Here is an 11,664-nt window from a genome sequence, read left to right as displayed (position 1 = left end):
TCAAGTCAACGTTATTATTCCAAGCAGGTCTTTGACTTCTTACTTTTTGCCTAGAATTGTGGGATAAAGGATGACTTCCTAGTTAAAAGAATGTTCTAGATGTGTATAAGAGACAGCAAATGGGGAGAACACCACGTGAAGATGAAGGCAGAGATCAGGGTGATGCTGAAGGAGCCAAGTGGTGCCAAAGACTGCTAGTAAATCATCAGAAACCAGGGGAGAGGCATGGACAGATTCTCCTTTACAGTCCACCAGAGGAACCAATCCTACTGACACCTTGCATTTCAAGCCTCCAGAATTGTGAGACCATAAAATTCTGATAAGACACCGGTTTGTGGTGCTGTGATATAGCAGCCCCAGCAAACTAACATGGGGAATGAATATGCAGAGAAATGTTATGTAAAAGTTCTTTAAATATTTGAAGGCAGATATGTATGGAGCTAAGAATCATATGGTTTTAAAATCATCTAATATTAATACTTGGTGGAATCTGAATTACTACGATGTATAACATTCGATGTTCTGATCTATAATGGTTTCCATTTCATTAATATGCAAAGAATCGTTTTACTTTGGTCATCATTGGCAATTCAGTTCAATCAACATTTATATGTGGGCCTCTCCTCCCCAGGTAGTTAGAATACGAATTAAATGCAAGGTACAAGGCTTTAAGAAACTTAGTCTAAGGAGAAAGGCAGGGGACAATGCAAGGACAAAGGACAGTTTGCTTCCACGTTTGTTGATGCTTTTAAAACTTGACAAATAAGTGACATACAAGTAGCAGGAACGGCTCCTACAACTGCATTGATCTCAGAAGAAGTTGTCTTATAGTAGTTGGAAACTTTATCAGTTGGTCTCAGAAGTGTCCGAAGAGTCTTTTCTGTGCTCCCTGGTTCTTTTAAGACAATATCTTCTGGCTTTATGAGGAGAGCTGGTTCAGGTTCTTCAACATTAGCCTCAGTAGGGTTTACACAATCTGGTTTTCTACCTTTAAGAAAAAAAAAAAAAGGAAAGAAAAAATGCAGGAATACATTACTACTTAGTGCTTGCTGCTCTGCAACAGGATAAGTTTTCCCATCTAGTTTCCTCTTGCAAATGGAAACAGCTGGCATGACCCCTCCCAGCACCTAACTGTGGAAGAGTAAGTTCAGGCCAATGTCATACACCAGGAAATCTGAACATGGCCTAATGTTTTCTTCTGCCACTCCACTCACTTTATTCTAGAATAAAGCTTTGAAATATGAGAGACCAAATGTAAACATAGAATTCGTTCATTTCTTTTCTTAAAAAAAAAAAAAATAGAGCAGGTGGGCAAGGTGGCTCACACCTGTAATCCCAACACTTTGGGAGGCCGAGGCGGGCAGATCACCTGAAGTCAGGAGTTCGAGACCAGCCTGGCCAACATGATGAAACCCCTTCTCTACTAAAAATATAAAAATTAGCCGGACGTGGTGGCGAGCGCCTGTAATCCCAGCTACTCGGGAGGCTAAGACAGGACAATCGCTTGAATCCGGGAGGCGGAGGTTGCAGTAAGCCGAGATTGCGCCATTGCACTCCAGCCTGGGGGACAAGAGTGAGACTTCGTCTAAAAAAAAAAAAAAAAAAAAGTGTATTTTAATATTTAACTTGAACTACAGAGTTTTTCCTAGCACTATGCCCTAGGGAGAAATAAGACAAGACATGCTTGTAGTTGAAAATTCCACACCTACTTGACTGGGGGGAGCGTGCGTTGCAACTTCGAGAGAGATGGTAAGAACTCACTGTGAGCTCAAGAACTGTTTCTACAACTAATTCCTGACAAGTTAGTGCACAAAAGAAAACCCTGAGATAGAACTGAAGTTGTAAGACTCTGTCCTCTTTTGCGGATTTGCTTTGCTGAGTCAATTCTGCAATTTAGGAATAAATTCCTGCAATCTTTTTCCGATCTGGTTACTACATATGTACCACTAGAGAGCGCTGTGGTGTTTCCATCTTCAGAAAAATTCTAAAGGTTCTGGGAGAGCCCAAGTAAGGGTTGCAAAGGCAAGTGGCCTGCTGGTATTAGAGAAGGGTGGATACCCTGGCAAACTGGAAAAGACTTACCTCTCTGAAGAACTCATTCCTCCCCACAACCCCACCTCTCCCCACACTCAGTTCCTGCCAACGGCTGTTATGAAAATGCTCAGGACTACTGTTCCAGATCCTCTAATCCTCCACCTCACCAAAAGTGGAAATCTGGACAAAGTTTGAAAAAGAATTTCTCAAAAAAATTGAAAGATTACTTACCCACTTTTCTCCAAAAGTCAACAGTAAGATAGAATTTGATATCAGAAAAATTTTGGCAGAACATTCCTGGGCCCCCTCTAGACCTAGTGACCACAAACTTAACAGTTTCTACCCTAAAATCATAGAAGATGAAAATCCTCAAAAACTCTATTGAAAATGGCTGAAGAAATTAGGATCCAAAAACCAGAAACAATTCGAAGAATTATCTGGTCTGAAATAAGCTTTTCGTTCTACCATTACTTCATGAGTTGTGCCAAGAAGGAAGCTCTGTCAGCCCGTTTATGAAAGAGTCAGAGTAGAACTGTTTTCTATAAAAAGCTTCATTAGGTAGGGAAGATTCTGATGCTTTCCTAGTGGATAGAATAGAAAGGCTAACCCATAAGGGCTCGCATCATCAGGAGAGACCAAAATTTGGTTTTGACTTCACAGAAAGGCATGACTCAAGAGTAAAAGTGAAAATAGTAGTTATCTCCACTTTTTAGAAAAGAGACATCCCAAGAGGAAATAAAAATGTAAACATCTTTTTAGAAAGTTGAACCTCTAATAATTGAGATACATAAATTAGGGTAGGCCGGGTGCAGTAGCTCATGCCTGTAATCCCAGCATATTGGGAGGCCGAGGAGGGAAGATCCCTCAAGCCAGGAGTTCACAACCAGCATGGGCAACACAGCCACTCAAGAGGCTGAGGCAGGAGAATCACCTGAGCCCAGGAGTTCAAGGCTGCAGTCAGCTATGATTGCACCACTGCACTCCAGCCTGGGCAAGTAGAGTGAGACATTGTATCAACAAAATAAAAAAATAAAAAAAAAAAGGTAAGGCAAATAAGGTATTATTATAAAGCAACTAAAGTACAAGAATGTAAGAATGTTTGAAATAACACTCAATGGTAGCGAGATTGGAGTAAAACCTCACAGACTTAGCTGATAAAATTGCAAATCAGTAAAATCATTTAGAAAAGCAAAATGAAAATAGAGTTACTTCTGAGACAATAATAGCAGTCATAAGAAATGAGAAATAAAAAGCTTTTTGAGATATGATCCTTATAACATTATGCATATTACTTTTAAAATATCTAGAAACAGCCTAAATTTCAGAGAGTGAAGAAATGGCTTAGTAAATCATAATGCATCAGCATGAGGGAACTGAAATGTAGTTCATAGAAACCAAAAAAGCATTTCTTCATTCCTTAGAAATACGAAAGCTGGCTGGGCATGTTGGCTCATGTCGGTCATCCTAGCACTTTGGGAGGCCAAGACAGGAGGATCAGTTGAGGCCAGGAGTTCAAGGCCAGCCTAGGCAACATGGTGAAACCCTGTCTCTGCTAAAAATACAAAAAATTAGCCAGCCATGGTGGCACGCACCTCCCGTAATCCCAGCTACTCTGGAGGCTGAGGCACGAGAATCACTTGAGCCCGGGAGGCAGAGAGTGCAGTGAGCCAAGATCACACCACTGCACTCCAGCCTGGGTCACAGAGCAAGACCCTGTCAAAAAAAAAAAAAAAAAAAAAGAGAGAAGAAGAGAAATGTGAAAGCTAAATTTTAAAAAGCCTTATATAGTACGTTCAGTGTTACTTTAGACATGCTTAAAATATGTACATATACGCGTATGTATATATGTATATCTATACATGTAATGATACAAGAAGATAAAGTGTAGGCCAGAGGTAACCAACCATTTGCCTTCCCTGGGCCTCACTGGAAGAAGAAGACTTGTCTTGGGCCACACATAAAATACATTAACAGTAAGGACAGCTGATGAGCTTAAAAAAAAACTGCAAAAAAACTCACAGCGTTTTAAGAAAGTTTACAAATGTGTGTCGGGCAGCATTCAAAGCTGTCTTGAACCACGGGTTGGACAAGCTTGATGTCAACATCATAATATTTGAATCAAAAGTAAAGATTATGCTGTTTTTCCTTTTTATACAAAATTTTTAAAATCTAATTTTGTGTCAAATTCTGTGTTTCCGGGGAAAGGGAACTAATTACTCAGATAATCGTTTTTAAACAGGTTTCTGAGAAACTGTCTTTCATATTTTGAGCTTCAGTGTAAGTTTTGTGCTTTTAATATTTTCGAATAAATAACACATGGTTCCAAACTCAAAAGATACAAAAACATAGGTTAAAAAGTGACTCTCATTGCCACCCTCTCCCTCAGCCATCCAACTGCCTCTTCCTGGAAATAATAAGTGTTATTGATTCTTTCCTACACTACCACAGATAGTCTATGCACAAACAAGCAAATAAACACTATGTATATGTGTATATTTTTATTTTTCATATAATATTAAAGTTGAATATAGCTGAGCTCCTAGCAAAATTAAAATACAGAAGTCTATTTAAGAATTCAGTAAATGGCTAAGCATGCTGGCTCACACCAATAATCCCAGCCCTTTGGGAGGCCAAAGCAAGAGAATCCCTTGAACCCAGGGGTTTGAGACCAGCCTGGGCAACATAGTGAGACCTCGTCTGTATTAAAAATAATAATAATAAACTTTCAATTATTTTGAAAAAATAATTCATCAAACCTTCAAGAATTAAATACCTTTAATAATGACCCTCTCTTCATACTCTTTAAGCAGCATTTTGTCTTTCCAGTTAAGAAAATTTGCAAATTCCAGATAGTTAATGAAGCCATCATTATCCACATCACAGTAGTCAAATAGCTGGTCCAGGAGCTTGTCATCTAAACTCAAGTTGGCCTGGTCACAAGCTTCCTGCAGCTCGGCTTTATCTATCATCCCATCTCCCTTCTGTTATACAGGAAGCAAAAGAACAGAAAATGGGAGTTGTCTTCAAGAGCAGAGTGGGCAACATTATTTAGTTTAAGAAAAAAACTGTTTCATCACATACATTCAAAGTTGTCCCAATTTTCACAGAAGAGGAGTCAAATATGCTGTTTAGACCGTGGTAGAGCAGTGTTACCATAAGGGCTTGACGTTTCATGTGACCAATGGGTGTGTACTTTTGACAGCTCTCTACAATTGTTTATCCTTACAAAGTTTTTAACACCTTCTGTGTTTTCACCTGGCAATAAATGGTCCTTCATTTCACTGCCTGTTATTGAGGAGAAATTGGGGAGATAGTTGCAGGACAAGTTCACGGAGGTGGGTTCAAAGACAGTTGTCTGGTTTTGATAACACTCCGATGGGCAAGAGGGACATGCTCCCAATCTGATGGTCAGCCCCACTGTAACAAGTAACACGAAGATTCATCCTGGTAAGTAGGGGGAAGAGGGTGGAGGGAAGCATTTAAAGGCAGAAGTACCCACACTGAGTATGAACAGAGGGAAACGTATAAGGGCTCTCAGCAGAAACTGGCTGATTCACTTGGGAGATGAAGGGGCAGAGCACACAATGCTTGTTAAGGAAGAATGTTAACAACTGGGACATCTTAGCACTCAGCCCCTCCTACAGTCTATCAAGCCAACCTTAAACCCATTCAGAGATGATGGCAAGGTCCCAGTTTTCTTGTTTGTTTCTGCAGTGGATTCTGGCTGCTATATGGGAGCTTTGGCCCCCACGGAGAGACTTCCCTGAGAGGAAATAACTCCCAAGAGAAATCATAAATGAGTCACTGCATAGTATTTAAGCTCTTACTGCCCAGGACTGGATTTACAATGCTGATGGAGGCAATCCCCTGGAGAATGAGAAACTGACTTGATGAATTATAAATTCTTGCAGTCAGACCCACAGCCCTGGAAAACTTCCCTACTTAACCGTTGTATTCAAACAGAATGAGAACTTAAAACATATGGTCTTGACAATAGAGCTGCAAATGCCCTGGATTAAAGTAGACTCCTTTATAAAAGTCTCTACTACAGGCCGGGCGCAGTGGCTCACGCCTGTAATCCCAGCACTTTGGAAGCCTGACCAACATGGAGAAACCCTGTCTCTACTGAAAATACAAAATTAGCCGGGCATGGTGGTGCATGCCTGTAATCCTAGCTACTCAGGAGGCTGAGGCAGGAGAATCGCTTGAACCCAGGAGGCGGAGGTTGCAGTGAGCCGAGATCACGCCATTGCACTCCAGACTGGGCAACAAGAGCGAAACTCCGTCTCAAAAACAAACAAACAAAAGTATCTACTACAACCAAAATGCAAACCCACACTCATCCCTAGCTGAAAAGCAATGTGGGATGTGGCCATTGACTCAAGAGAGCTCCAAAACTGAAAACAGATGCTGTCAATGATAACTTACTGCCTAATACGCAGGGCTTTGTGCACACTGAGAACACTGGTGATTTGTTTCATGGAGCTACCATGCCACCATCACGCCACTCAAAATCAAAGTAAATATTTCTTATTTACTGGTGCAAAGCCATTCTCTCCCTCTGCACCCTTAATCCCTCCCTCCCACAAGCCCTGATCTCAACTGCTTTAGGAAGAAAGATGATTAGAAGTAGGACCAAGGGCTCCAGGTCTTCAAGAGGGATGCATCTGTTCAGTGGGGTGAGATTCTCACATTTTTATGGTTTGGATACAGTTCCGGAAATCGTCATCATAGCCAGTGCTGGGAGAGGGTGGTAGGGAAGGATGTCCGAATTCATTTAATGGGGTTTGGGCAGAGGTTGCAGAGACGAATTAAAGATAACAATGTATTATTGCAGTGGCTTCCCAGGCTGAATGTTTAATTGGTATTGATGCTTTCCATGTCTGTATAGTGAATGTTCATACGTGACAGAGGGGATTATCCTGATCAAGAAGAGCCATGTATAGACAATTGTTAGTACCTTTGGGACCCCACAGCCCTAATGACTCCTTTGAGTTATGAGTCTATAACTGGTGGTTTTGCCAATTAGAGCCTCTGGAAAAGAAAGGCAACCTTCACTTGGAGGTGCACCATGAAGTTTAGAACTCATCGCCTCCCTAACTTAGTTACCAGGTAGACCTGTTTTGAAAAGCGGCTATTAGCCTGTCACTGAGCTCTTCTGGAAATCGAACACTAGACCCATGGAGGCCTTCTGACTCGCCAGCCGATAATCATTTTGAGGTGGGCCAACTTGGACTCAATGACTAACAGAAAGAAAAAGGAGCAAACAAGCCTCTATGTCAAATGGAAATGGCATATTCAAGAATACAGCCAGCCCAACTCCAGTAACATCTCAGCTTTACGTGTAAAAGGGCAGCAATATTTTTGTTGTTATTGCTGCTGCTGCTGCTGCTGCTCCTGAGACAGGTTGTCAATCTGTTGTCCAGACTGGAGTGCAGTGGCATGATCATAATTCACTGTAGCCTCAAACTCCTGGGCTCAGGTGATCCTCCTGCCTCAGCCTACTGAGTAGCTGGCGCTAACCCTCCTGGCTAATTATTTTTGTTTACTTGTAGAGATGGGGGTCTCACTATGTTACCCAGGCCAGTTTCAAACTCCCAGCCTCAAACTATCCTCCTGCCTCAGCCTCCCAAAATGCTAGAATTGTAGATGTGAGCCACAACACTCAGTTGAGAAGTGATCCCTTAGAAAAAAAAAAAAACAATACTTATTCAACACTCTGTCACCTGAAGCAAAGCCACTGGCTCAAGAGGGCCCTCAATTCACAGAACCTCCTCTAAATGCCTGCGCCTGGTTCACTTATAATTTGGCTAAGCTGAAACCTGGTGGTCTTCACTGAGCTAAACTAAAGGCCATTCTCACGGCTCTGGCCAGTACTCCCCTTGATAAACCTGTTATATTTTTACTGACTCTCGGGCTGTTGACTGTGGCCTACCTGTTTGATTTGCCACTTGGAAAACAATAGACTAGCAGATTGAAGACACCCCCTTAAGGGACTGCAAACTACAGGATAAAAATTATGGCTAGTGATTGAACTATCTGGGTAGTTCATGTAGATACTCACCATAAGCATGGCAATAATGGGAATCAAGTTGCTGATGAAGCCTGAACCATGCAGATTGCCAACATTGCTGCCTGTACATACGTGGCAACAGACCCCCATTACGCACAGGGCACAAGGCAAAGGACTCTATGCTTCTAATGCAGAAGCCACCACGACATGCCAAACTTGTGACTGCCAGAAGTTGACTCATTTGTCTCGTGGTGAGAGAGGACACATCCCACATAGGGATCTCCCTCGTCCTCCTGACAGACTGACTATAGTGAACCTCTGACCCCTCCCCGCTCAGAGCTATCAGTGGTGCCACACCAATATTGACACTTATTCAAATTATGGAATTGCCGTTCCAGTCCAACCAGATGGCTCTAGTCCCAGCAGTAGGACCCATAAAGTTAAGTTAATCTGGGTTATGCATTTTGCTTTCTGGAACATTTTCAGTCCATCAGTGGGGTGCACCCTATAGCAGCACAAAAGCTATTCAGCAATGAGCTATCAGTCAAGGTATTCAATGAACCTTTCTTACTCCCTACCATGCGTTGTCATATGGTATTATTGAGCATTGGAATGGCCTTCTCAACCAGCTCCTAGTGCCCACATTTTAGTAAAGCTGTTTGGTCACTCAATGCAGCTGTTCCCAGAAAGGACGCATTCTATCTCAGCTGCTTCCTGAATAATAATCAGAATAAAAGGGACAGGGGTTATAAAGACTTCTTTTGAAAATTGGGGTTACTGCCATGACCATTCCTGGACATGGTGCATCTTTTCTCCCCCTAACAGCAATCCCGTGCCAGTAGGGTTGGTCCACCCTTTTGGTAGCAACCAGGCATAAAAAGGATTCTAGGAGGTTCAAAGTTAATTCTATTTCAGCCACCTGATTTTCTTGTTGGGTTGACAGTCCTTGATCATAGGATAATAACCACTTGGTTGAGTATACCTCTCAAAAATCAGCATGAGAGCTGGGAGCAGTAGCTTACATCTGTAATCCCAGCAACATGGGAGGCTGAGGCAGGAGGATCACTTATGGCTCAGAGTTCAAGGCTGCAGTGAGCTATGATGGTGCCACTGCACTCCAACCTGAGCAACAGAGTAAGACCTCCGTCTCTAAAATAAAATAAAATAATAAGGCCGGGCGCGGTGGCTCAAGCCTGTAATCCCAGCACTTTGGGAGGCCAAGACGGGAGGATCACGAGGTCAGGAGATCGAGACCATCCTGGCTAACACAGTGAAACCCCGTCTCTACTAAAAAAATACAAAAAAAAAAAAAATAGCCAGGCGAGGTGGCGGGCGCCTGTAGTCCCAGCTACTCGGGAGGCTGAGGCAGGAGAATGGCGCAAACCCGGGAGGCGGAGCTTGCAGTGAGCTGAGATCCGGCCACTGCACTCCAGCCTGGGCGACAGCGCGAGACTCCCTCTCAAAAAAAAAAAATAAATAAATAAGTAAAATAAAATAAAATAAAATAATAAAATAAAATCAGTATGTTCCATCCCAGTAGTTGTAACTTCACTTTTTTCCCAATCATATTCTCTATTTTCTTTTTTTTTTTTTTTTAGATGGAGTCTCACTTTGTCGCCTAGGCTGGAGTGCAGTGGTATGATCTCAGCTCACTGCAACCTCCGCATCCCAAGTTCAAGCAATCTCCTGCGTCAGCTTCCCGAGTAGCTGGGATTACAGGCATGTGCTACCATACCCGACTAATTTTTGTATTTTTAGTAGAGATGGGGTTTCACCATGTTGGTCAGTATGGTCTCGAACTCATGACCTCAGGTGATCAGCCTCCCAAAGTGCTAGGATTACAGGCGTGAGCCACCATGCCCAGCCCATATTCTCTATTTTCACCTAGACCTTTTGTTTGTAAAGGTCAGGTATAACAGGGACCAGGGATTTCTTAGAAAATTTCCAGAGATCTGTTTTATTCTCTTTTATGCCTGACCTTTCCAGACAAAGGTTCTAGGTGAAAATAGGAGATAAATAGGAAAAAGGTGAAGTTATAGCTACTGGAATGAGATACCCTGATTTTGTAGCAATCGGGGGAGAGCAGCAACCAAGCTCTTGGAGAGAGAACACCAGGATGTTCAGGGGGGCGAGGGACACCATGATATTCTGATTTTCAGCCCACTCCTGAAGACTGCATCATAAGGGAAAATGCCTTGGTGCAGCTCTCTCAAACCGTTGGTGACACCTTAGTTTTAACTGACTGCCAGGCAGTTCTGACCACAATTTAAAAGACATCTACCTCAACTTTACCGAGAAATCTATTGGAAACAGCAGAGAATGACCCTAGTTACTGCACCTCCACACTGAACACCTTTGGGTATCTTCCCCAGCCCCAGTGCAGTCATTCCACAAGGGGAGCAAATACCATCAGCTGGTGGCATGGACAGACAGGAAGTTGGACTTACTGACCTCATGCAGCCCCTCCAAAAACAAGGACTATACACAATTATTGGACTTAACTGAGAACCCTATAACCTGGGAGCAAAATGTATTTTAGGAAACTATTCTAGTTTTAAGTTAACAATGTTTACATATTGACAACAAATGTGCTGCTTAAGTGAGCACAAATCTACACATGCTTAATTAGACAATTAATTAAAAAAGAAAATCATCAGCTGACTTGCATTGCTAAGAACATCTGTTATGAATTACATAGCCTATGACAGCTAAGAGCCAAAATCCCTGATTGCAATTCTGAGTTTATCATAGTACTTGGGCCTCACTCTACTTCAGTGTTGTGTTACATATGTTCAACAACTGGCTCTTTGGCAGTGTGGTGGAAGAAAGCCCTGATTTGTAGCAGGTGCTGCTTTCCATGGTGTTCATACTCTCATCATGGTAATTTCTAGCTACCATTGTGTTGTCAACTGGCTTGTAAGCTTCCTGCAAACTGAACAGTATGCTCTCCCAAGCCAATTCTAGCACACTACTGCTACCCCATGTGTAACTCTTCCTCTAGATTTTCCGTTCCCTATATGGAATGCCTACACATTATCTGGAATAATGCTTGATGTACTATGGGTATTCAATAAATAACAGAATTAATTTCATAAGCCAAGAAGATTCATTTAGAAAATCATAGTTTATTTGCTCCGTGGTGTTTTGTTTTTCCATTAAATTAAATGTGGCACCCAATAATATAAGATTTAAAAAATCAAAAATTAACCTACAGCTGTACTAGACCCACATCTTATTACCCTTTCAGAAAAAAAGCTCCTTATGGACACTGAATGCTACATTGTGCATATTAACAATTTAAAAAGTATATCAAGGCCGGGCGCAGTGGCTCACGCCTGTAATCCCAACACTTTGGGAGGCCGAGGCAGGCAGATCACCTGAGGTCAGGAGGTGACCGGCCTGGCCAACATGGTGAAACCCCGTCTCTACTAAAAATACAAAATTAGCTGGGCGTGGTGGTGGGCGCCTGCAATCCCAGCTACTTGGGAGGCTGGAGCAGGAGAATCCCTTGAACCCAGGAGGCAGAGGTTGCAGTGAGCCAAGATCATGCCATTGCACTCCAGCCTGGGGAACAAGAGGGAGACTTCATTTCAAAAAATAAAAAAAAGTACTTGGAT

At 42.3% G+C, this 11,664-nt stretch overlaps 1 protein-coding gene across 1 annotated transcript in view; it reads right to left on the bottom strand.

Annotated features, from left to right (window-relative positions):
- Nucleotides 1-11,664, bottom strand: part of EFHB (EF-hand domain family, member B) — a 56,409-nt gene that overhangs the window by 4,504 nt on the left and 40,241 nt on the right. Inside the window, exons 10-11 of the mRNA XM_011968451.1 lie at nt 4,808-5,015; nt 776-988 (exon numbers count right to left, since the gene is read on the bottom strand). Coding sequence (XP_011823841.1) covers nt 776-988; nt 4,808-5,015 — 421 coding nt within the window. The remainder of the gene's footprint in view (nt 1-775; nt 989-4,807; nt 5,016-11,664) is intronic.

Source organism: Mandrillus leucophaeus, unplaced genomic scaffold (assembly GCF_000951045.1).
Source record: "Mandrillus leucophaeus isolate KB7577 unplaced genomic scaffold, Mleu.le_1.0 Scaffold843, whole genome shotgun sequence".
In the NCBI taxonomy this organism is placed as follows: domain Eukaryota; kingdom Metazoa; phylum Chordata; class Mammalia; order Primates; family Cercopithecidae; genus Mandrillus; species Mandrillus leucophaeus.
This window is presented reverse-complemented; position numbering and strand designations above follow the sequence as displayed.